The following is a 26,532-nucleotide window of genomic DNA, read 5'->3' as shown; positions in this document are numbered from 1 at the left end:
TAACCTTTCTCGACCAAAGTTTTCAAACAGCACACAAAACACCACTGCAGTTCAGGGAGCAACTCTGCATGGGCAGCAAGAACTCAATCAGGTAGCTCTCCTCACGGCTTCCCAGAGCTGCTAGAGAGGACATTTTCCACCTGGAGATGGTGATAGAAACCAACTGACAGGGATCTCTAACACACTATCTGAAGTACCGACATCCTCTACTACACAAATGAAAAGAAAACCTCATTTATTGTTAGGGCCGCTAGGTAACTGTTTTCAGACTCTCACAATCCACTTGTGGGGTAAGTTCTACGACTGTCCTTTCAGGGGAACGAACGTGCAGAGAGGCTGCCACAGAGCTGCCAACAATTTACAAAGACATATTAAAAAGAAAAGTATCGTAGTGACTGCTCTGCTTTTGATGATGCTGGTCCAGGAGGTCAGGATTCCAGATGATGGTTGAGAAGCCAATAAAAAATGGTGCCAGATACAGCAGTTTATAAAAATGTGGAATATACCTTTTGCAGGCATCAGCTTTCATAACTTCAGGTTTTAAAAGGTAAACAGAATATGTAAGGAAAAACATGGCAATAAATTAGGGAAGAGGATCATATTATGAAGGTTGCACTAAATTGTGGCGGAGCACTTTGGACTTCAGGCAGTCAAGATGCATGCTGTTGACTGAGAAGTAACATCAACATATGTAACTCAGAGAAACGGCTGTTTGCCAATGGTAAGTGTGACGCAATGGAAAAGACTGGAAACACAGAGACTATTGCAATAGACTGGTCATTAAGCTGTAGATGTGGAAGGGGAAAGGAGTGTGAGTTATATTATTAAAGATAAATCAGGCTGGGCATGGTGGCATACGCCTTTAATCCTAGCACTAGGGAGATAGAGGAAGACAGATGTCTGTGAGGTCAAGACCAGCCTGATGTACACAGAGTTCCAAGTCAGCCCGAGCACTGCAGTGAGCTGCTGTTTCAAAACTAAACAAAACACACACACACACACACACACACACACACACACACACACACACACACACACACACACACACACACAACCCAAATCAGAACAAAGCTGGTGGCTAATTTGAGACAGAATTAGTGGTGGAAAAGAGTGAATAAAAAAGAGTTGGGGAGATAGCTCAGTCAGTAAAATGCTAGTATACAAACATTGAGGATGTGAGTTTTGATCCTTAATTCCACGTGAAAAGCCAAGTGTACCAAGTAAGGCTCTGTAAGCCAAATTCTGGGAGGTGGAGATAGGGCTCCCAGGGCTTGCAGGCTGGCCAGTCTAGTCAACTCAGTGAACTCCATCCAAGTTCAGAGAGAGTCCCAGACTCAAAAGACAAGGTAGAGAGCAATTGAGGAAGATAGTCAGTGTTGACCTCTGACCTCTGCACACACGCATCCACATGCACACATACACATAGACAAAAAAAAATTCAAAGTTCACATTTAAATGGCTCAGCTTAGAAAAATTACCTCATTACTGCTACCATTTTAAATGGATATATTACTACAGATGATAATGAGTTACAGTACTAATAATTTCTTTTGGTCATTAGACTAGCGTGTGATGAAGCCAGGACTTGAACCCAGGGACTTTGACCCCAAAGTCCATGCTTTTAAATGCTTTCACTCCCAATATACACTTCCCAAGAGTGTAATTCCGTTAATCTTTATGAAGACATGCGCCGAGCACAAATGGCCTTTCAGAAATTCCTGCTTCTATTTTCTTTTCTCTATTGTTAAGGTCTTTTGAGGAAAAGGGTTTTAATTTCAATGAAGACTAGATTGTGCACGATGGCTAGCATCCTAGCACTGGGAGATGGTAGCAAGAGGAGCAGTGCAAGGACAGCTTGGGCTAAACAGTCAGTTCTAGACTAGCCTAGCAACAGAGAGATCCAGTCTTGGAAAGCCAAAAGTAGAACAAAATAACATGCTGAAGGCCAGGCAGTGAGCATCCAAACACACAGAAAGGCTGGTGAGCTGGCTCAGCAGGTAAGAGCACTTGCCTTGAAAGCCAAACTACCCGAGTTTGGTTCCCAGAAACCACGGTGGAATGAGAGAACTAACTCTTGACAGGTGTCTTTTGACCTACACACATACATACCCCACACACTCTCTCAATATAATAAAAAATGAGTGGAAAACACAAAAAGATATTACCTATTACCTGACTACAGTGGACAAATATTCTTCAAAATTTTTTCTGGCTAGGTGTGGTGGCGTACCCCTTTAATCCCAGCACTTGGGGGGCAGAGACAGGCAGATCTGAGTTCAATGGCTAGCCTGGTCTTCACTCTGTTTCAAAAAAAGCCATTGTTTTTCCTTCCTGTCAGACATGGTAGCATATAGTGCAATCCTAGTACTTGGGAGGTAGGCACAAGAGAGACAAGAGTTCAAGGTCATACTCAGTCATATAGCCAGTTCAAGGCCAGAGAAAAAGAACAATTTGGAAAAATATAGGTTATAGGCGTATGTTACAGAAGCCATTATGAGACAATAAAAGTCTAGATGGCTAGAAAGTATATGTCAAAAACCTGATTCTGTCAATAAATACCACACAATCACACATGCATGTTTGTGCGCACACATACACACACACACACACAAACACTCTCTCTCTCTCTCTCTCTCTCTCTCACTTATACACTCAAAATGACAGGAGACCATAGAAGAGACTTAGCTGGACATGATGGTGCATGCCTTTAATTCCAGGCAGAGGCAGGTGGAATTCAGAATCTCTGAGTTTGAGGCCAGCCTGGGGTACACAGTGAGTTCCAAGTCAGCCAAAGCTACACAGACTCTGTGTCAAAAGAACAATAGCAACAATAACAGAGATGTAGACTCTTTGGATTCTGATGTGAATTTTTAAAAATATTTAGATGTCTGAATTAGTCTTAATTTTTTAGGTATGATAATGCTATTATAGCTGTATTTTTAGGAAATTCCTTCTAGTTGAGTATGGAGGAGCTGAAGGTCAGCTACGCATTGATGGGAGAGGGTGAGGGCTTATCTTTTAAGTAATCCTACTTAAGTTTTTACATAAAATATTATGTCCAGGATTTATTTTAAATTAATGGGAATAAAGAGACTAATGTAAGAAATCTGAACTTGTGGAGATATTGATAAAACAAGACTGAACATTCGTGAATTATTTTTGAAGTGACGCATTGTTATACTGTTTATTTTTGTATAGAATCTTTTTGAAAATTTTCATAAAAAATTGAAAACCTTACCTTGGATCTTAATTTTTTTACGTGAATATTTGAATTTCTTTTTTTTTTCGAGTCAGGGTCTCACTATGCAGCTCTGGCTATCCTGGAACTCACTATGTAGACAAGGCTGGCCTTGGACTCACAGGGATTCACCGCCTCTGCTTCCCACATGCTGGGATTAAAGGTGAGTTCTACCACGTGCAGCTCGTGAAAACATTTTGCTAGACACGAAGACATTATACAGGGCCTGGAGTTAAGAGCAATAGCTGGTTTTCCAGAGGACCTAGCACCCACATTGTGGCTCATGTCCATCTTTAACACCATTTCCAGGAGATCTGATGTCCTCTTCTGGCCTCTGAAAGTACTGCATGGATTTAATGCAGGCAAAATACATCTAAAAATAAATTTGAAAATTAAATTTTTCTTTTACTTACCAGTGGCTCCAAAGGCATCTAAACACTCCAAAGGTTTTCGTTCCTCAGCCAAAGCAGCCAACGTACAGAATATTATTTGACTAGAAAGAAGGAGTAATCTGAAGTAACTTTGCTGTATCATGGTTTCAACTTTGTAGAATAAAGAACATACCTATCTGCCACATATAGGTTCCCAAATTGATAGTTCAAGACCTCTAAGTTTTGTGAGGTTAAACTAGGAATCTAACTGAATTCTATTTAACAAGTATCCATTTATTTAATAAATAAAACTCTCCATCAATCTGTATAGGTTTAGTTACATAAAGTTAGGTCTATTTTATTCTTTGACTGAAAAATTGGTTGGCAGAAAAAAAGAAATATTTTGAGAAAATGTTAAAATAGATGATTTTAATCTTAATGCATATAAACACAGAGTTTGAAAGAGATACATCTGAAGAGTCTATTGCTCTATTTTCAATCTGTCTTACCGATTTAGTTTCATTTTGGGATTAAAATATGAATCTGTTTTCTGAGGTATAGAGTAGTTAGGACAAACTTGTATATCTGTGTCTGCCTCCTTCAAAATTTCATTAGATGATTTGGCAGTAGAAGCTAAAATGGAAGAAAAAAAGAGATTTCAGGGTAATTAAAAATAATGCTAAATATTCAACAGAACATATTTTTAAAAAGTAACTTTGCATTATTTTGTGCTAAAGTAAATAATTTGGTAGGTATACAAAAAAAAAAAAAAAAAAAAAAGAAAGCCACAGAATAAATGTATTCAATTGTCTGTAGAAGAGCTGTGCCTAGGTAGGTATTTGGTGAATGCAAGGAGGTAGACTCACTTAAAATTCTGATTGTGTACCACATCACTGTATCAGTATTAGGAAACCCAAGAATACCTTCAGATAGCACAAAATCCTAATAGTTTTATGGCTCATGAAGTACTACATTAAGCTCTCACAGGCTGGCCATGGGGTGTACTGAAATACTGTAGAAATTGAGCATTTATATGTTTGCTTTTCATTAGTGGGCTGAAAAAGAATCTCGGTATTTTCTGAACCCTTGAACTTGAGAACACTGGGGAGGCAGTGTTCCCTTGCCTCCTTGTGAATCTAGGGGTGGAACTTAACTCACCAGGCATGCATAGAAGGACTTCTACCCATTAAGCATCTTGTGGGTCCCACTTTCCCATAATTACAATTTTAAACTAAACTTCGTCCAAATGGCTATTAGGTAATGATAGGAACATTCTATATTTAGTATACATCATAATCCTTTAGCTATAAACTCAAATGGAATGCTGATGTGAAAACATATGCATATATATTTAAAATATTTAAGAGGTAAGACATATGTAATATTTGGAAAAACAATTATATCCTTTATTTATCCTTTTTTGGTCAACATTATATTTGAGACATTAAATGACACCCATATTTCCCTTTCTATAACATCAAGAAAAGTAACTTTTCTAATGTTGTGTATCCTTCTATACTCACTGAAGATGCATGTCTTGTAACTCACAGTATCAGCTTTTGCAAATGATATCCTGTGAGAAAATGAAAAGGACTCTTGGCCTAAGGGCTAACCTAATCTTGACATTTTATATTACTCAGAATAAAGGTCTTTTCCACTAGGTATCTTGTTCCCAGTATTTTCCATAATAAGCACAACAGCTAATGTATAAAGTCCTATGACTATTATTCTATAATTTCTCATTATAGATAATTCTAAACTTTTTCATTTAGCTACCTAGTTTGGCTGGGTGTGGTGGCGCACATCTTTAATCCCAGCACTTGGGAGACAGAGGCAGGCGGATCTCTGTGAGTTCAAGGCCAGCCTGGTCTACAAAGTGAGTTCCAGGACATTTAGGGATACAGAGAAATCCTGTCTTGAAAAACCACACACACACAAAAAAAGGTAGCTAGTTGGGCATAAGTGGCATTTGTAGTATTTATAACATTTATTAGTATCTATTGAGAACAGCTAATATTATTGGAAATCTCATATAAAGAAAAAACGTGATGTTCTGGATTACTTGTCAACCAAATAATTTAGTTAAATCAGTATATTTTATTTGCTTAATGACTGAAAAGAATAACTAGATCATTTTATTTAAGGACCTAATTATTACTATGGTAATGGGATTGTGTAACTTACCAGCAATATACCTGGATTTAGTTTCTCCTTTATTCACATGGCGCTTAACATGCCCTAGCATGTCAGTCCTTCTGGTGATGGTTGCTGAACAAATGATGCAGTGATAATGCGCACCCAGTTTACTGGACAGCTATCAAATAGAGCATTGAATTTAAACAGGTTACTAAGGCAAAGAAATGCAAGTTTCAGGCGGTAGTATGTTCATGAGTACTGGATTTGTAACAGTATAGAAAGTGATGTAATTTCCTGCAGTGACTCTGAAAGGAAAACTTCAAGTGACTCTTATATATGCTGTTATAGTAGGCCACAGTTCGCTTTCCCAGTGTTTCATTCACTCTGTTATAAATCACTGCACTGTTGTTTACATAAGCCACACTTATCGATGGCATGATGTTGGCAGGGGTGCTGCCGCCGAGTTTAACTGGCCTTCTTAGAAAATGAGACCTGATCTCAACTATTTGTAGACTTCTTAGTATTAATACTCTACCAAATCCAATCTCAAGATATGACTGTGACAGGTTTAAGTTACCAATATTACCACTAAATTTGTGACTTTGGAAAGAGATGGGGCACCAGCAGGTCACTAGAATACTACCTCATGCAGATGTAAACAGATGTAAATACTGTAAAGGCACAGATTAATTTTTAACAGTATCTGTATTTAGCAACCTGCTCTTTAGATGTTTTGAAACTTTAGCCAGGTCTAGGATCCCATTTCAGAATGAGCAATCTACCTTTCAGGAATGTGGGCTGTGGACAAGATGGCTCAGCAGGTAAAAGCATTTGCCCTACAAGCCTGGTGACTTGAGTTTGATCTCTGGAATCCATGGTGGAAGGAGAGAACTGACTCCTGAAAGTTGTCCTCTGACCTAGACAGGTGTGCTGTAAAAGGAGCATGTCTGCTCGCTCGCGCTCTCTCTCTCTCTCTCTCTCTCTCTCTCTCTCTCTCTCTCTCTCTCTCTCTCTCTCTCACACACACACACACACACACACACACTTAAATAAAAAAATTCTAGTTTCATAATTTTCCTTACAGCTGGAAACAAAAAGACTATTCTCCTCCAGTGGTTCCTTCGAGCTTCTACGTCTCTAGTGCGGGCACCTCCTACTTAGATGATACACAGCTGGTATGGGCTATCAAAACACTACACTGTCTCTTAAAGTAAATGGCAATCATATTAAAAGATACTTTGGTGACTGTTTTGTTTTTGTGGTACTCATGCATGCTGGTCAAGTACCATGCAACTAGAGTACATCTACAGCCCAAGGAACACTTTCTCTCACACTTTATTATTCAAAAAAGAACAAAGAAAGCTCCAAAGGAGAAATGAGCCACGAGGATCCAACAGAGAAGTGGCAATGGCTCAGTGGGTAGAGCAACTGGTGTGTAAGCATGTGACCGAGCTCGGCTCCCGAGCACCTACATGAAAAGCCAGCGGCGGTGGGGGGTTGCTACAGTCCCAGTACTGGGGAGGTCGAGATGGCAGACCCTTAGAGCTCAATGGCTGTCCAGCTTCAGAAAGAGATTGTCTCCAAAACTAAGGTTGAGTACAACTGAGGAAGACACCAAAGCCAAACTCTGGCCTCTACACATACATGCACACACACAAACAGACACACTTACACACAGAATTTAACAAATTGCTTTCTGAGTTGCATGACTGAAACAATTTTATAGATTGTATTCCCTGTTGGTCACACTGCTCTTAATAATAACAGACGTAAGCACTTCATTCTGGGCTACAGAGCAAGTTCAAGGCCAGCCTGGGCTGCATATCGAGACAGCATCTCAAAATCCAAAAGCCAATCCAAAAAGAAAACACCAAAAAATACCCCCCAAAACCCCTTAGGTTCTTGATTGTTTAAAGTTAAACTTAAAAGGAAAAGCAGAGCCGGGCGGTGGTGGCGCACGCCTTTGATCCCAGCACTCGGGAGGCAGAGCCAGGCGGATCTCTGTGAGTTCGAGGCCAGCCTGGACTACCAAGTGAGTTCCAGGAAAGGCGCAAAGCTACACAGAGAGACCCTGTCTCGAAAAACCAAAAAAAAAAAAAAAAAAAAAAAAAGGAAAAACAGAAGGAAGAAGAACATGAAATTGAAAAATGAAGTATTTACTAGCTCACAGACATCAGAAGGTCCTATTCCTTCACCAGAATTTACTACCAAAGCAAGAAATATCTACTTGGATCTGATGCCCTCTTCAGACCTCAATGGGCACTGGGCATGGAAGTGGCCCACAGATATACAGACAGGCAAAATACCAATACACATAAAATAAAATAAAATGAGCAGTTCAACAGTATTTTTTCTGTACATTTTATATTAGTCCTTCATAACACTCGAAAGCATTTAGATAAGGATTTTAAAGTAAACTAAGCATTTAGATAAGGATTTTAAAGTAATCCGGGCCAAGGACATAGCTCAGCTGATAGAGTACTTGCTGAGCACACACAAAGCCCAGGGTCAATTCCCAGTAGTGTATAACTGAAAGGGATGGCACATGCCTATCATTCCAGTACTCAGGAAGCAAGGGCAGGAGGATCAGGAGTTCAAGGTCATCCTTAGCGACACAGTTAATTTAAAGTCAGCCCTAGCTGCAGAAGACTCTGACTCAAAAATAAGTAAAATAAAAAACCATTTTGCTGAACATACACATTTTAACTTTAAATAAATAGATTATTGGCTCTTGGCAAAATGTAGGTTTTTTTTTTTAAAAGACTTATTTATTTATGTACTGTATGTATGTAGGTGTTTTGTCTGCATGTACATCTGCACACCAGAAGAGGGCATCAGATCCCATGGGATTACAGTTATAGATGGTTGTGAGCCACCATGTGGGGGCTGGGAATTGAACTCGGGACCTCTGGAAAAGCAGCCAGCGCTCTTAACCACTGAGCCATCCCTTCAGCCCTGGCAAAGTACAGTTTTAAAGCAAGTAAAAATTGTGCTTTCTTTAAAGTCAACTAAAGTTAACAGGAAGAGCAAACATCTGATTACCTGTTCTCCAACAATGGTTGGCTTGACTGGTCGACAAGCTAAGTGACAGATGCACATCCTGTAGCCTAGAATGAAGAGTGGCCAGCTGGGTTATTATTATTCACTAAACATCCTACTGGCATTCCAAGTTGTAAGGATAGTTTTAATTTTCAAAAAATAATTAGGATCACCCGGTGCACTGGCACATGCCTTTAATCCCAGCATTCGGGAAGCAGAGGCAGGTGAATTTCTGTGAGTTTGAGGCCAGCCTGATCTACATAGTTCCAGGTCAGCCAGGGCTGTATAATGAGACCCTGTCTCAAAAAAGAAAAAAAAAAAAGAATCATTAGGATTATTCTTCTACTTGTAACATCATAATTACTTGAACAACATTTATTTTATAAATGAGACAAACAGATACATCAATATAAACAAATACAGGAGACCTGTGTTCAAATTCTAGTTTTGTCAAAATACTTTGTTCTCTGGCATGGGGCTTGTCCTCTATACCTCATTGTCTTTGTTTGTTTACTAAACAGATGTGATAATCTTCCTCCCCCTCCCCCTCCCACCTTTTTCCTTTATGTCTCAGTTTATTATTCTTAGTTTTGGGTGTTGATTTCTAGGGTTTTTTCATACCCTAAAATATAGATATTTATTAGGCTTGGTTGGTGGCTATATACTTTTTTCTCTGGTGAGTTTAACTTCTTTCATGATTCCAATGATCTCTTGTAGGAAGGAATCTCAAATTAATAGTGCTAGTTACTAACTTATTTGTGACACCAAGACCTCCTAATTCTAATTGCTTGTTAAGGAATTTTAATAGGTTATTGGTTACCTCAAGACTCATTTGTCAACATACCGGGTACTGTGTAGCATGCCTGTAAACCAGCACTTGGGAGGTAGAAGCAGGAGAATGATGTCATTCTCAGTTACACAGCTAGTTAAGGTCAGCTTGGGCTCCTTGAGATCCTGTCTTAGAACACACCACTATTCCTTTTCTTTAGTTCTTTCTTTCTCTGGGTAATTCTAGGGATAAATTCTAGGGCTTTCTACACACTAAGGAGTTACTCTACCACTGAGCTATATCTCAGTCCCTATGAATTTTCTTGAACCAAATCTCTTCAGTTTTATTTTGCTGACAAAATGACTTGTAGTGTCTCCTAACCCAGCCTGTAACTCATCTCTCCTTTATTCTAAGGCTTTACATCATTTCCCCGCTGCATATTGTTGAAGTGCTCGAGAACTCAGCTCCAGCTGCCTTTTTTCTATTCATACGTATACCTAAGGTTATCTATTTCATTCAATCTCATGGCTTTAAATACTATCTATATTCTGACATTTCACAAATGTCTATCTCTAGCCCCAACTACTCACTATTATACCTTGTCTCCACCTCACTCCTGCTGATCCCCTTTACCTTCCTGTCTTTTTGGGAAAGAATTATGACCCACTGAGTTTACTAGTTATTTGTAGGAGCACAGGTGAGGGTTTGCTTTCAGAAGCATGGGCACCTTACCAGTGGCTACACCACCTAAGAAAATGTCTCTTCCATTCCCAGTGACCCTTAACTCAGTGAGAGGATGTTGACTGGTCCACATATTCAGCAATTTCTATCTCACATAATTATATACAAGTGTGTATGGATATGCATGTATGTTTGTGTGAAAGAGCGAGAGAGCGAGTGTGTGTGTGTGTGTATGTGTGTTATTCCATATATATTTAGGTATAAGACTGCTATGTAGGTTTTTCTTCAGGGAAGACTTCAGTTTTATTCAAATAGAATATTATAAAATACACCCCACATATTGCTAGTTTCATTAGTAGCTGTACTGGCTAGTTTAGGTCAACTTAGAGTCACTGTGGAAGAAGGAATCTCAAATGAGAAAATGCCCCTACTAGACTGGCCTTGTCAAGACTGTGGAGCATTTTCTTGATTGACTGATGTGGCTCACTGTGGGTGGTGCCACCAATGGGCTGGTGGTTCTGGCTGCTATAAAAAAGCAGGCTAAAGTTGGGTAATGGTGGTAGAGACAGGCAGATCTCTGTAAGTTCAAGGCCAGCCCTTGGTCTACAGGGCAATTTCAGTTAGGGCTACACAGAGAAACCCTGCCTCAAATCAATCAATCAATCAATCAATCAATCAATCAATCAATCAAGAAAATACTGGAGCAACTGGGCAGTAGTGATGCACACCTTTAATCCCAGCACTCAGGAGGCAGAGGCAGGCAGATCTCTGAGTTTGAGGCCAGCCTGTTCTACAGAGCGAGTTCCAGGAAGCCATGAAGAGCAAGCTAGTAAGCTATACACCTCCACAGTCTCTGTTTCAGCTCCTGCCTCTGGGTTCCTGCTTTGAATTCCTGCCCTGACTTCCATGGATGGTGGACTAGAAGCTGTTGGTCACGGTGTTTTATCACAGCAACAGAAACCTAAGACTGTAATTTAGTGTGGAAGTAGAAACTTCAAAGTTTGCTAGGATATATAGAACGTGTTCCTTTTAGTGGCTGCATTAGGTATGTATATGCCACAATGTAGTCAATATTCCTTTTAATTCCAAGTTTTTGTCGCAAAGTACATGACACAATGAATATCCCCACACATCTATCTATCATTGTGTTTCTACTCTTATCTATTGGTTATTTTACTGCTATGACACTCACATGAAGGACTAATATATGTATTTTAAAATGTAAGATGCCGTATCTTCCCCCTAGAAACTATACTTCACTGCCTCAGAATCTAGTCTCTTAATGTGATCTTAGTTTTTGACTTTCAAATTTATTATTTTCCTTATGAGCCAACTTGTTAAAAATGTATTCCTTTAAATTACATCATTTTTGTCATTATAATTAGTGTATTTTTAATAATTTCCCCTTATCTATAGTAAAGGCTATTTCTGAATATCCTATATTCTATCAATATCCTGAAAATTTTAGCTAGTGACGTTTTTCTAATATTAGTACCAAATATTTTATTTTCTTGCTTTTCTTCCTATACTTGTCTTTAAATTGTATGTGAAACAGTAGCTGTTCTACAAGAGGAAGAGAAACTTGCTAAAACACTGTTGAACAAGCAACAAGGACCCTGAGTCAGAGTTACCCAGTACGTCAGTCACAGACGGCTATAAATGTCTACAGGCTGTCGTGTGCTTACAGCACATGGGACTGTGTGCTGTCTCTTATTAAATACATTAAATCATCACAATAGAAAGTGAAAACACCTATGTTTACAGTAAAATCCCAAAGCTTTGTCACAAAAGGTGACAAATGTTAGACCTCATGTACCTCACTCTAGGTAAAAACAAAATACTAACCTTCAAATTCAACTGAGATCTTCCAGTGTAAATTCTGAAGGTGTCGACGAAGCTTATGATTACTATAAGCTCTGAACTTTTCTTTAGGGCACAATGGACAAGTATGACTGTTTTCTTAAAAAGAAGAAAAAACACAGACCATCAGCTATTAATGCCTGGATCCAGCTACAAGAGTGGCAGGGGACCTCCCCATGTACTCATCCCCCTTCGGAGAGAAAGATTTTCTTAACTGAGGAAGAAAACGTTTGGTTCTGGTCCTGGATGTCCTTCATAAGAACTGTAGCATGTGAACGGCTGTTTTTAGCATTGAAACTCTGCTATGTGTGGCTAGCTGATGACAGCTGCTGCCAGTAGGAACAGGGAGATTTAAAAGGTGATGTTGCCTTCAGCCAAACTTTTGCCAGGGAGACTACCACTCCACGCCTGAGAATGGAAAACGAGCAATAGGGCATTTCTAGAAGGCAGGTGTTGGGCAGAGATGCCTGAATATCTGCTATGGTACTTCCCTACTACCCTGGCAGCAGCAGACACAGCTAAAAGACAGGGTAAGAAAAAGAGAAGACAGAGCATAATACATTGCTATTCTGAGGCCAGGGACCTGGTAAAACCACCTTATCCTGAACGTCACTGTATTACTACATTTATATGTTTTCCCTTATTTATGGAGTATTCCTGACAAGACTAGATCATCAAAATAAAGCATTAACTTAGCAATACAGTACATTTTAAACAACAGTTCTGATAAACAGTGTCCAAGGATTACAATCTCAGGCTGGCAAGATGGCCCATAGGTAAAGGCATTTACTTGCCATCATGCCTGACAACCTGTGTTCAATGCTTGGGACCCACACACTGTTCTCTGCCCTGTCCCACCAATAAGCAGGTAAACAAATAAGAATTACAGTCTCACATTTTAGCTTCAAGCAATAAAATATACAGAAATAACAAACCAATAATAATTTTAATTCAAAAATATCTTTCACATATAGAATAATGCAAGAATAAGTATAATTCATTTTGAATATACACTGCTTATTTTAAACAAACATGAAAACTAAGCACGTGGAAGAGTAGAACAGGGACAGATGAGATGGCTCAGGGGGTAAAGGCACTCGCCATCAAGCCTTAGACTCCCTGGGACTCATATGAAAGGAAAGCACTGACTTCCACAAGTTGCCCCGACTTCCATGAGCATGCTATGGCATGCTCTCTTTGCCAAATAAATAATATATATTAGAGAAAGAGAGGGTGGGGGGGGGGGAGAGAGAGAGAAAGAGGGAGGCACTGTGGAATAATCCTTTTCTACACTATGAATATGTATTACTCTCATCTGCCAGAGAGAGGCAGAGGGAGCAGGAGATGACAGTGCCATGTTTAATAAAGGTACTGCCACGTGACAGAGCATGAATAAGGAGTATGGGCTAACTTAAAATGTAAGAGCTAGTTAGTAATAAGCCTGAACTATTGACCAAGCATTTATAATTCATATTCAGCCTGAGTCAGTTATTTGGGATCGGGTAGTCAGAACAGGAAACATCCAATTACAGAGAGAGAAAATATGAGGATGAATAACAAAAGTTAACCTCTGACTTCCACATGCATGCCATGGCAGCTCTCTTTGCCAAATAAAGATAATATATTGGAGAGAGAGAGATACAGAGAAAGAGAGAGAGAGATAGATAGATAGAGAGAGAGAGAGAGAGAGAGAGAGAGAGAGAGAGAGAGAGAGAGAGAATGAGGATTAATATCTGGGCAGAGGCAGGAGAGCGGAGCACTGACAACATTTTAGAACTTTGTTCCAACCATGTTGCCTCCCTTTTGTACCAGGGAATTTTAACTGCCTTGTTATTTATTTTTATTTTATGTGTAATGTGTTTTGCCTGAATGTATGTCTGTGTACTATGGACATGCCTGGTGCCTGGAGTGGCCAGAAGAGGTATTGGGTCCCCTGGAACTAGAATTATAAATGGTTGTAACCCACCATGTGGGAGCTGGGAAATTGAACCCAGGTCCTCTGGAAGAGCAGCCCATGCTCTTTACCAATGACCCATCTTTCCAGCCCCTGCTGTGTTATTTAAAGCACTTTTTTGGGATATCCGAAACTTGTTGCTAATTCAATTACCACCTTATAGAAACACAGTCTTTAGACATGAAATTGTAATCTCCTCAAGGAGATCATTTTATTACTGTTCTTGTTCAATAGAAATAAATTTATTCTTAACAAACTGTTTTCATGAGCTGAGAAATGATGATCCGTTAAAGTTAAATGAATGTCTCAAAAAGACAAAACAGAACAATGAAAACAAGAAAGATATGAGAACTTGTCTCAAAAAAATCAAAAACACGCCGGGCGGTGGTGGTGCATGCCTTTAATCCCAGCACTCAGGAGGCAGAGCCAGGCGGATCTCTGTGAGTTCAAGGCCAGCCTGGTCTACAAAGTGAGGCCCAGGAAAGGCACAAAACTACACAGAGAAACCCTGTCTCGAGAAAAAAAAAAATAAAAATAAAAATAAAAATAAAACACCAAGAACAAAACAGAAGTGTGTGTGTAGCCCTAAACGTGGATATACCTGTGTCCAGATTATCTGAGTTCAGTGAACTGGCAGAGTCAATATCTCCTTCAGTCACAAACGCTAACTTCTCCAGATCAGCAAGCCGCCTTTGAATTGAGATGTGTCTCTCTGAAAAGAAGTTTTAAGAGTTAGAAAACTGTTTTAGCATTTTTTTCCCATTCCATTTTTAGTTATCCACATCATACATTTATATAGTACCTCATGGGGACAGCTACAATTCAGATTAGAAAACGGCAAGTGTACTTCAGAATGAAAACAGATATAGAGAAAAACTCCATTGTGTACATTTCAGCTTTGAAATTTTATTTAGTCAAGGTAATTCCATGGAAAATGTTTCTACCCTTGGGGCTGGAGGTATAGCTCAGTTGGTAGAATACTTGCTTAGCATCCAGGAGTCCTGAGTCTGATCCTCAGCACCACATAAATAGGGCACGGTGGTGCACCTATAATTTTAGCACTCAGAGGTAGAGGCAGGAGGACAGGAAGTTCAGAGTCATCCTCAACTACAAAGTATCTTCAAAGCCAGCCTGGGATATATGAGAGCACGTCAAAAACAAAACAAAACAAAATTTCTACCCTGTACAAACACCTTGAGAACTATAATCCATGTTTTGTGTCTTTAAAGAACCTCATTACAGGTAAGAGACTAAGATGCTATTTTTAACATAATAGTTATATAATGTAACAAAAGGTAAAATGAAATGAATATCAGATATAAAGATTGATACCAAGGAATGCCTAGTCAATTCTAGCAAGTGGCTGAGAATATTACTTATTAGAATTAACCAATTATGAATACAATTTCATAACCTAGGTTATAAACAGAATTTCAATTAAGTAGACTTGGTGACTAGCCTTATCTTTTTTTTTTTTTTTTTTTTTTTTTTTTTTTTTTTTTTTTGGTTTTCAAGATAGCTTCTCTGTGTAGCCCTGGCTGTCCTGGAACTTGGCTCTGTAGACTAGAATACCTTTACCCACAGGGCCATCTCATCAGCCCAAAAATTAGTTCCTAAATGCAATTAATATGTATTTCAATCTAATATAGTTCATATTTCCCAACTGTTTCTTTTTTTGTCTTATTTATGTACTTTCAGATTTCTTAAACATTACACATTCCTCAAGTTAAATGCTTGTAAATTGTGAGTTAAGCGTCCCAAAATATGTTTGACCATCTTCTTGGTTTGGTATGTGTGTGCGTGTAGCCGGGGGAAGCAGTCTCAAACTGTTAAATCCACTACTGAGTAAAGTAAGTAGAAATAATCTAGAAGTGAGTGGAAAGAGAAGTTGAGTCAAAGGAATCAGGAAAGTAGGTTCAGAAAGAACAAATGGGCAGGAGAATCAAGGAGGAGGAGCCAGAGGGGAAGAGCATATGAAAGAGAAATGCACAAAACCAAGTATTCCGGCTGGAATGACCGAGAAAAGACTACTGTATTTAGTACACGGTCTCCTCTGTCTCTCTCTGTCTCTGTCTGTCTGTCTGTCTCTGTCTCTCTCTCTCTCTGACAGGGTTTCTCTGAGTAGCCCTAGCTGTCCTGGAATTTGGCTCTGTAGACCTCAAACTCAGATCTGCCTGCCTCAGCCTCTTGAGTGCTGGGATTAAAGGTGTGTGCCACCACTGTCCAGCTTCCTGTGATATTTAAAAAGTGCAAAGACTAACTAACCAAATGGAAAGAGAAAGAAAATACACTGCAGATGGTTTTCAGGAACTTTGGCGCTGTAGAAAAGGAGACAGATGAAACTGCGATTTGTCTTTTCTGAGGACGGAGAGTTCCGAGTGCACGTGCATTCCAAAGGAAAGGCAATTTACAGAGTGGGAACCTGGATGCACAAGACCAGGCGATGTTAGCTGACAGGCAGTTAACATCTCCAAAGAGAAAGAGATACTGGAATAAACCTCAGGGCTCAGTCAATATGCTAAATAATTTAAAGCCTCAAATATTTTAATTCTCCGGGCGGTGGAGGTGCAAGCCTCTAATCCCAGTACTCGGGAGGCAGAGGCAGGCAGATCTCTTTAAGTTCAAGGCCAGCCTGGTCTACAGAGCGAGATCCAGGACAGGCTCCAAAGCTACAAAGAGAAACTCTGTCTCTAAAAAAAAAAAATTAATTCAATTTTGATGCTGCCACTTTCCTATTCTTCCAGCTTCATTCTTAGTCCAGCCATTCACTCATGTGTGTAATCTGTGTCCTTTTTTGTCTTTCTCATAGTAAACACTAAAAAGGCAGCAGCTGTACTTGACTGATCTTTCTGGTGGCTGAATGTCAAATGCAGAACTGGTACTCAGCAGGCACTAAGAGTAGCTACATTCGTTTTTAAAACCCGTTAGACTTTTTGAATGTAGTAGCACATTTTTATCACTAATTCTGGAATCCAACAACATCAGACACTTAAGCAAAAGCAGAGTGACAAATACCATTGTATTTATTACCTTTTTACTTTTCTTTTTTGAGCTAGGGGCTCACTATATAGCTAAGACTGGTCTGGAACTCACTACACACCCCATGTTGGCTTCAAATTCGTGATTCTCCTGCCTCAGTCTCCCAAATGCTGGGATTACAGGTACGTGCCACCATACTGGCTTGATTAACTTCACATACTAGGCCATGCTCAAAAAGTTACAATGAGATATAAGGGAAAAAAAAAAGCATCTTTAGTTTTTAGAGCTGATAGTAATGATCAGAAAAGAATCCATGTATACACACTAAACTACCACATTTGAAATCATGAAAGGTTCTGTTTCATAGTTCAGACATGTATGTGCAACAAGTTATATAATGCTGCATAAAGGTATGCTTAAACTATTTTGTCAGGTAGTACGATGTAAGAGAAAGAGCCTATTAAGTTAGAAAAAGTTAACTGAAAATGGTGTTGTCCACTATTGAAGGAAATTAAAAAAAAACTGTCTGAAAATTTGTGGTAAGGCTATAATTATCTGTCAAATCACTTTTTGGCTTAACATGGTAGATATTATTATGTATTTAAAGCAATCAACTTATTTTTTGTAACATGCTAATAATCAAGAAAGCAAACCTGTTGTTAAATCAGATAAATCCGATATACTAGAAGGTTCTTTCACAACTTCTGTTACTTTCTCCTCAGTTTCCAACTCTAGCTCAGAATCACCATCTTCACCTTGCCTGGCTATGACTGACTTCAAAGGACTAACTAGGTCATCTGCAAATACATCTTTAATGATTAGTATGTGTTGGAAGCTTTCTTAAACAGCACATGTTCTTAAAGCTACACATTTATATGCAAGTATTTCCAGTCCCTCTCCTCCAACAATGTCTAAGGAGCTAGGTTGATGTCTAATTTTCCAGCCTCACCACCACCACCACTGGAGCCACAGTCTATGCCCAGTGTCAAGGTATTAAAATGGTGAGGGGGTGAAGAAGGCATGCATTCCCCAAACTCCTGAACTACTTCAATTTAAACATAATCAGGAGGGCAGTTGCTACTTCCTTAAGAGTGTAAAACTCCCTACCCATCAGATTGTAGGTAAAGAGAGAAAGAAAGAAAAAAGGCCATGTTTTGCACTAAAAGCTGAGCTCTCAAATGATCAGGAGCCCACTGGGCTGATTTTGTCCTTCCTGTCACTGTGAGTCCTGCAACTCTTTAATGTAGTTTTAGAACTGCAAAACAATTCTCTTAGATTGTGACTGATTGGCCTAGGAAGAGTCAATATGAATTAATTTCTCATAAGTGCTAATTCAGAAGGAGTATGAAAAGATCAATTTGGACCACAAGACTTGTTGAAAGAACTTGCTGCATCTTTCTTAGGCCCACTGTACAGAGTGTTAAGAAGATCCTTAAGAGTGCTAATTATCAATCTTGTGTTTCCTATATGATCCAATAAACCACCACTCAGAACACCTATAAACACATTCAGGGAACAAAAACGTGGGCTCTTAAGTTTTCACGATCGTCCTCTGATGGAATGAAGTACAAAGCTCAACTGGAATTGAGCAGATTCTTCTCCATACAAGACATGGATTCCAAATTCTTTTGGAAGCCAGATCTACTACAGAAAATTTAGTAAGACAGATTCACCTGAGTGTGTGTGCCTAAGTCCTGACTGAAACATTAGAGTTTCTAAATCTTGTCGGGCTCTACCACCTCAGAGGCTGCCTCCGTTACCGTTAACACAGTTGAAAGGAGTTATTTAACTATCGTAGACTGGGTTGAGACGGAAACTACTAAAGACACTAACCGACACAGCCACTAATCAGTCTCACTGTTTATTTTTATCTGCATCACCCCGGCCTTCCCACAGCCTTCGTGATGTCGTCCTCGAGGTTTACGGAGGTATCCCCTTTCCATTCGGGACTCTTTTTCACTCTTACCTGCCGATCTGGTTCCTCCTTCTCCCATGTCCCTAAATCTGCCTTTCCACATTAAAAACCACCCCGGAGACGGGAGGGCCTCCTCAGCGAGGCACGGTTTCTCGCTTCTCTGCGTGCGGCAGAAAAGATGAGGCCGTCTGCACTTACTGCTTTCAGCCTCCTCGGGGACAGAGGCTAGGGACGGGGACAGGGCCGGAGCCGGGGCCGGGGCCGGGGCAAGGGCTGGGGCTGGAGCCGAGTCCGGCGTCGGAGCCGAGTCCAGAGCCGAATCCGGGGCCGGGGTCGGGACCCTGACCTGGGCCTCCTCCTCCTCCTCCTCCTCCTCCTCCTCCTCCTCCTCCTGGGGTGGCAGCTCCTCCGCCGCCATATTCTCCATAGTTACGGCCTCCGTGCCGGGGGACGCGGAGGGGACCCGCGGCGGAGCGAGAGAATTGACGTTAATGCCCACAGGGCCGGATCCAGGGCGGGGGAAGCAAAATGGGAAGGCTGCACCCGTGCCACAGGGACCCAACCCTGTCAGCTGGAAAAAAAAAAAAAAAAAAAAAAGAGCCAGAGGCAGCGGTTCGAGCCTTCACCGGCTTCCCCTTCCCCGAGGCGTTACGACGCCACCACAGACTGCGCAGAAGCGTGTCGCGGACAAGTGTCCAATGAGGAGAAAGAGTGCCGTTTCCTCGGTGCCTCTGGGCTCCCCGGGCCGCCACCGAACCCCGCGAGGACTACAAGATCCAGGAGCCATCGCGCCACCTGGGCGGGGCTCAGTTCCGGTCCTCGGAGGACGTACACAGAGCTCAGAGAACGCTAGAATTCCCTGGAGCGTTCCGCGCCTGGAGCGGGGGGTGGGGTGGGGGTGGTCAGAGTCAGAGCACAGAACTACATTTCCCAGCGTGCAGCGGGCTCGGGAAGGAACCTTTGGCATCCACGGGGACTGGGGAGTCGCCCCCGCCGCCCCCGCCGCCTCCGCCGCCCGTGCCGCCCGTGCCGCCCGTGCCGCCTGCGGCGCGGCTAAGTTAGGGTGTTGCGAACTCGTGGGCTTTTCGCTGGGCAACAGCCTTTCACGTCTTGGCCTCAGGTGCCCCGGCGCCGGTCGGGCTCGGGACTTGGCGAGCTGAGGTATGGCGGGACGCTCCTGTGGAGGGGAGGGTGTGGCGGGGAGCCAGGTTGCTCCAGCTGAGGTGAGGGGGTGGATGGCGGCTTCCGAGGGGGTGGGTGGGCCTAGGCTGGGTAGGCGTCGCGGGAGCGCTTTTCTGTCAGCCCCGCTGAGGAAGAGTCCTGGGTCGGCCGCCCCCCCCCCCCCCAACTTTACTCACACTCCAGACGGGACCCCCCCTTTCCACTTTTTTTGGTTGGTTTGTTTTGCTTCCACCTCAACGTGACCAGAGCAAGTGCGGGGTGGTTGGAGGAGGTGGTTTTTGTAGGAGGTCTGCGCTTCCGGACACTTGGGTGCATTTTAGGTTCAACAAGCTAGATGGCCAGTGAATCCTCTGCACCTCGGATTTTCTCTCTCTCTCTCTCTTTTTTTTTTTTTTATCCTGGACTAGTTTAGCACCGAAGCCTTTTTTTTTGTTTTACTTTATTCCTAATAAGCACGTTGGAGCAGACGGGAAAACAAAACAAACTAGAAAACCCCAACCGAAACAAACACACACACAAAAATTGAATTTTCTTTTTGCTTGCCCCGCTTGGGACTGTCTTGAACGTTAAAGGCAGTCGGGAAGGTTCTCGGGTCCAAAAACGCGCACTTGCTACGTCCTCGCTCCTTGCTCACTCCCTGGTCTGTTTCCTCCTCTGGGGGGAAACCGGGAGAAACGACACGTGATTATTTGGCACTGTGAAAAGCTGTCTGGAAGCCTGTCTTCTCATTGCCCTTCCTAGTTGGAAAGTGTGTTTGAAGGTGCTTTTTCTTCCCCCCGTTTAGTGTGAACAGATTGTCCCCCCCGCGAATCGCCTGCAAGTTCTAAAGCCCTTTTAAAGGCTGCGAATGTGCTTATCTCAGTGGTACAGCATTTGCCTAGCTCGTCAGCGCAAGCTTGTAGGTTGGAGGCCCGATACCACAAGACAACCAAAGCCCTTTTAGTCAGTCCATCACCTCTTTTTGACTAGTATTCTTATGTGTAGAGTTGGCTTGACTCTTTAACAGTCATTAAAGTGAGATAATAGCTCCGATTACAACTTAGAGAGACGCTAACTCTATCAGTGCACCATCCAAGACTTCCTATTATTTTTAATTTCCAGAACCCCGCCCCCACCCCACCCCTCACTCCTCCGCTCTTGGCAGCATTTGTGAGGTTGAGGATGAAACCCAGGACTTTGGGTACGAATAGCAAGCACTGTACCTTATCTCTAAAAGACATCCTCAGCACTTGATTTTCTTTTTTAATGTATAAAAGGTTAGATGCTTAATTTGGAAGCTTGACTCAATATTCTAACCTCATTTAATGCCAGCTAGAAAACACATGATAAGTTAATGTTAGCATCGAAATTCAGTGGCAGTTTTAGTTCAGAATTTCTAAGCATGAAGTAATTTTCGGTTTAAAAACTTAATAAGAGAGTATACTTAAGCACCAGTTGCATTGCCAAATAAGCTATCTCATATCTTTTTGTTTTGTTTTTTGGTTTTTTTTTCGAGACAGGGTCTCTCTATGTAGCCCTGGATGTCCTGGAACTTACTCTGTAGACCAGGCTGGCCTAGAACTCAGGTGCACCTACCTCTGTCTCCTGAGAGTCCTGGGAATTAAAGTCATGCACCACTATTATGCAGCTGTTATTTCATATCTTTTATTTATTAATTGTGTATACAGTGTTTTGCTTGCATGTTTGTCTGCAGGCCAGAAGAGGGCACCAGATCTCATTATGGATGGTTGTGAGCCACCATGTGGTTGCTGGGAATTGAACTCAGGACCTCTGGAAGAGCAGCCAGTTCCCTTAACTGCTGAGCCATCTCTCTAGCCCCATTATTTCCCACAGTTTTGTGGAACAGGAATTAAAAATTAGCTTCTTGGGTAGATTTGGCTTTGAGTCTTTAATGAGGATACAGTGAGGCTATCTGCTAGGTCCGATGTCTGACAAGGGTCAGCTTCAAAGTCACTCCTGTGTCTGAAACTTGGTTTTGGTTGCTGGGTGTGACTTTCCATGGACTACCTGAGTATCATTTGTGTCTGGCATCATCATTGGTGTCTGGCATTCCCTAGAATGAGTAATCTAAGACAGACAGAAGCCACATGTCTTCTATGAGGTAACTACGTGCCATCTATGCTGGCTGGTTTTGTTTGTTTGTTTTTGAGACAGGGTTTCTCTGTGTATCCTTGGCCTCCCTAGAACTAGCTCTGTAGACCAGGCTGGTCTCGAACTCACAGAGATCCGCCTGCCTCAGCCTCCTGAGTGCTGGGATTAAAGACGCCACCACCGCCCAGGTGGAAGAAGGAATCTTAGTTGAGAAAAATGGCTCTGTAGGCAAGTCGATAGGGCATGTTTTTTGTTTGTTTGTTTGTTTTTGTTTTTCGAGACAGGGTTTCTCTGTGTAGCTTTGCACCTTTCCTAACTCTCACTCTGTAGCCCAGGCTGGCCTCGAACTCACAAAGATCCGCCTGCCTCTGCCTCCCAAGTGCTGGGATTAAAGGCACCACCACTGCCCAGTGGGCATGTTCTTAATTAGTGATTGATGTGGGAGGGCCCAGCCTATTCTGGCTTCTGACCAGGTGGTCCTGCTGTGTATAAGAAAACTGGCTGATGCCGGGCGGTGGTGGCGCACGCCTTTAATCCCAGCACTCGGGAGGCAGAGCCAGGCGGATCTCTGTGAGTTCGAGGCCAGCCTGGGCTACCAAGTGAGTCCCAGGAAAGGCGCAAAGCTACACAGAGAAACCCTGTCTCGAAAAACCAAAAAAAAAAAAAAAAAAAAAAGAAAACTGGCTGAGCAATCCATGGGGAGCAAGCCAGTAAGCAATATTCCTCATCAGTATTCCTCCTCTGCATCAGCAGTTCCTGCCTCTATCCAGATCCCTACCCTACTTGGGTTATTGCTCTGACTTCCCTCAGTGATGGTCTGTGATGTGGAAGTGAAAGTGAAATAAATTCTTTCTTCCCCAAGTTGCTTTTGATCATGGCAATAGAAATCCTAGCTAGTGTACCATGCAGTGATATCCTGTTGATTTTAGAGGTCAGCCCTGTTTGTTGTGGAAGACACTATATAAGCATTATAGTAGTGAGCTGTAGTGTTTTTTGGGAACTGTGGCCGGGCTTCTTAGAAATTTTCCACCTTTGACCCTTTTTCGCTTGAGAAATTTTTATTGGACCCAGGGGTTTGGGGATCTAAAATATATACAAATCAAACATTTACTGGAGATAAATCTTTTTTTAAAATTTTTTTATATATAATTTTATTATTTATTAAAGGTAAAAGCAAATTTGTATACTAATGAAATGTGTTTATTTTTATATAAAAATTAAATCTTAACTGAATATTTGATACTACAATAACATCTTTAACTTTTCAGAGATGATTGATAATTTGATTTTATAATCATCAATGCTGAGAACATTGCTTCACATAAATATGTAATGCATATCAGCAAAAATATGTCTGGGATCATTTCAAAAATTGTTGGAAACTTTTTTCCTAATCTCAAACCAAAATTAATTTAACTTTTTAAAAATATGAAACTGAAGTCAGCAAACTCAAACATCAATTTGCATGCAAACTTTCTAACACAGTACAGTCCAAAGATACAGTATTTGAATGCTTATGTGCTGAAGAATTGCTGTAGGAAGATATTAAAATTCTTTGTTTTCTGTAACCAAGTCATTATAATGTGTTTCTATAAGAGCAGAAGATTTTGCATGGCCGGTAAAAACACTGCAGTTCATGACATACAATAGTCATGAATATGAACCAGGGTGTTTTCAGGCAGCAGTAGCTGGGGTTTTGTGGGTATGAGGGCATGCAAAATACAAAATGCACATACGCTGTGTTCAAGGCTGCAGTGAAGTCACATGATACAGTACTAGTGAGTGTAGCCAGAAATATGTAGGATTAATTACACATGCTCAGTTAATTTTTAGGCTTGATGTGTTCAGAAACCTTTTAATGTTGCCAGTACAAGGTTGTGACCCATAGTTTAAGAAGCTGGAATCTAGAGAACTGCTCACAGAGGAAGTCCTCCTCAGTTATTTGCATAAAAGGAATGTGAACTTTAGCTAAAATGAATATAAAGTATGTTATAGCACACATGGATGCTGTGCTTACTAGTTTTAGGTCAAGTTGACATAGGCTAGAGACATATCTGGGAAGAAGGAATCTTAATTAAGAAAATGTTTCCATAAGATTGGCCTGTAGACAAGTCTGCAGGGCATTTTTTTTTTTGGTTTTTGAGACAGGGTCTCATATAGTCTCGGTTAGTCTGGAACTCACTATAGAACACTGTAACCACCACCACCACTACCCCCCAAAACAAAAAAACCTAGAGTGATCTGGAACTCATGGCGTTCTTCCTGTCTTTGCCTCTGAAGTTCTGGGATTAAATGCATGTGCCACCACTCTTGGCTAGGGCACTTTTTAAATTAGTAGTTGATGTGGAAGGACAAAGGTCATTGTGGGTACTTTCACTTCTGGGCAGGAGGTCCTGGGGTGTATGAGGAAGCAGACTGAACTAGTAAGCAGCACTCCTCAAAGCTTCTGCATCAGCTCCTGCCTGACTCCACGGTCCTGCCCTGACTTCTTTAGTGGTGGACTGTGTGAGGTGGAAGTATAAACCCTTTCCTTTCCAGCTTGTTTTGGTCTTGGTCTTTGTTATAGCAATAGAAGTCCTAACTGAGACAGATGCTTTTCCTTGGATAGTACATCATCTAGTGCTCTTCTGTCTCATTGGAAGAGAAGTTTCTAATAATATTAGTGTATCCAAAGCAACAACATTAGACTAACATGGATCAGCAAAAATGTCAAAGGCAGCCTCATACTCTGTAAGCAGTATCTTATTTTAAGAAACAATCCAGGCTGACTTAGAACTCCTGGACTCAGTCTGGCTTCCTGCCTCAGCCTTTAAGTAGCTGATACTACAGATAGCATGGGCCACCAGGCCAGGCTGGAGTAGTTCTTTTGTTTGTTTGTTTTGGGGGTTTTGGTTGGTTTTCTTTTTCTTTCTTTCTCTTATTGTGTCTTCCATGCTACGGGAATGAAATTCTTTAGAGAAGAGAAGAGAAGAATACTACTATAAGCCAGAAGTTTTAGCATGAATTCAGCTGTTATTGTAGACTATCTTTGAAGGCAAACATTTTTCGCACTTAAGAGATTGTACTTAGAAGTTTGTTGACTGTTCAAGTGTTAATTTTGTAAGTTATTTCCCCTGTTAACTACCAGCATTAAATCTTACTTATTTTATTTGGTTTGTTTGTTTGTTTGAGACAGGGTCTCACTATGTAGCCTGCCACTGTCTCCTGAATGCAGGGAGATCATATCTTATACAACTTTACTTATTTGAATCATGAATGACCAGGAATAATTTGATTACTTGGCTTGTAGTCTTTGTTATATTCATATTGTCACTGCCAGCTATTTACTGTTTTTTGGACTTCACTTTAATGATGTCCTGTCCCAATAGATCTGGTGATGTTTCCAGTTTCTGACCACCGTATCCCAGCACAGAATGCTGCTCTGTACTACCAGTGCCCACAAGCTTGAGACTGTTTATGACCATAAGGTATGGCTATGGCTATCCTAACAATTTCTTTTCTGTTTTTTTTTTTCCCCCTTGGCAGATGGTACTGACTTGGTCTAAAGCAGGGCTTGAAAAGTAAAACTGGGTTAGGAAATGGACAGAGAATCTGTGGTTTAGAAAAGAATTGGAAATAGCTCAGAATAAAAAGTTGATAGACTAAAGAGAATGAATTCACTCATTCATTCACTTAGTCATTCATGAATATGTCTCCAGTTTTTGCTTTGTTCTTTTAAATAGTCTTACTCTGAAGAACTTATTATGTAGCCCTATCTGGCCTGGGACTTGCAGCAATCCTCATGCTATGGCTTCCAAAATGCTGAGATTATAGGTGTATTCTATCTATTAAGCCTATTTACCTTCCAAGTTTTTAATGCAACACACTTTTCAAGGAACTCTAGGTCTAGTAGAAAGCCAACCACATAGGTATTTATTTAGATCCTACTATATACATCTCTGTGCAAAGTATTTTAAAATTTTTATTATTGTGTGTGCATAAGTGTCAGTGCGTACTTGTCACAGAGCATGTGTGGAAATGAAAGGATAATTTTCAGGAGTCACTTTTCTTTTACCATGGGATTGGGAGATGAAACTCAGGTCATCAGGCTTGTGCAAGAAGTACTTTTGTCCATTAAGCCATCTTACCAACCTCAAAGTAATTTTTATATCTATTATGCTCTTTGGCTCTTTAAAAAATATTCTAGGGCTGACTGGTGGTGGTGGTGGTGGTGGTGGTGGTGGTGGTGGTGGCGGCGGCGGCGGCGGCGGCGGCGGCGGCGGCACACTGTGGTGATATATTGTGCACACCAATAAAACTTATCCGGGGATCAGAGGA

The 26,532-nt window shown here is 41.1% G+C and overlaps 2 protein-coding genes across 9 annotated transcripts in view; one reads left to right on the top strand and one right to left on the bottom strand.

Annotated features, from left to right (window-relative positions):
- The window catches only part of Trmt1l (tRNA methyltransferase 1 like), a 30,910-nt gene extending 11,254 nt beyond the window's left edge, over nucleotides 1–19,656 (bottom strand). The window contains exons 1-7 of one of the 5 annotated variants that reach the window (XM_052737162.1): nucleotides 19,141–19,656; nucleotides 14,650–14,760; nucleotides 12,080–12,193; nucleotides 8,788–8,852; nucleotides 5,794–5,923; nucleotides 4,119–4,242; nucleotides 3,652–3,731 (exon numbers count right to left, since the gene is read on the bottom strand). In XM_052737162.1, the coding sequence (XP_052593122.1) occupies nucleotides 3,652–3,731; nucleotides 4,119–4,242; nucleotides 5,794–5,923; nucleotides 8,788–8,852; nucleotides 12,080–12,193; nucleotides 14,650–14,760; nucleotides 19,141–19,369 (853 nt within the window). In that variant the 5' untranslated portion in view covers nucleotides 19,370–19,656. The other 4 variants (XM_052737160.1, XM_052737163.1, XM_052737164.1 and 1 more) reach the window with 4 other exon arrangements.
- Nucleotides 19,657–19,913: 257 nt separating this feature from the next.
- Nucleotides 19,914–26,532, top strand: part of Swt1 (SWT1 RNA endoribonuclease homolog) — a 67,778-nt gene continuing 61,159 nt past the window's right edge. For 2 of the 4 annotated variants that reach the window (XR_008217924.1, XM_052737158.1), the window contains exons 1-2: nucleotides 19,914–20,103; nucleotides 25,584–25,682. Coding sequence is in view for 2 of the 4 variants with exons in the window: in XM_052737158.1 (XP_052593118.1) it covers nucleotides 25,629–25,682 (54 nt within the window). In the remaining 2 variants the exon portion in view is untranslated. The remainder of the gene's footprint in view (nucleotides 20,104–25,583; nucleotides 25,683–26,532) is intronic. The other 2 variants (XM_052737157.1, XM_052737159.1) reach the window with 2 other exon arrangements.

Source organism: Peromyscus californicus, unplaced genomic scaffold (assembly GCF_007827085.1).
Source record: "Peromyscus californicus insignis strain IS unplaced genomic scaffold, ASM782708v3 Scaffold_14__1_contigs__length_90479793_seg_2, whole genome shotgun sequence".
Taxonomy (NCBI): domain Eukaryota; kingdom Metazoa; phylum Chordata; class Mammalia; order Rodentia; family Cricetidae; genus Peromyscus; species Peromyscus californicus.
The sequence above is the reverse complement of the archived record's forward strand: the minus strand, read 5'-3'. Positions and strand labels throughout refer to the sequence as shown.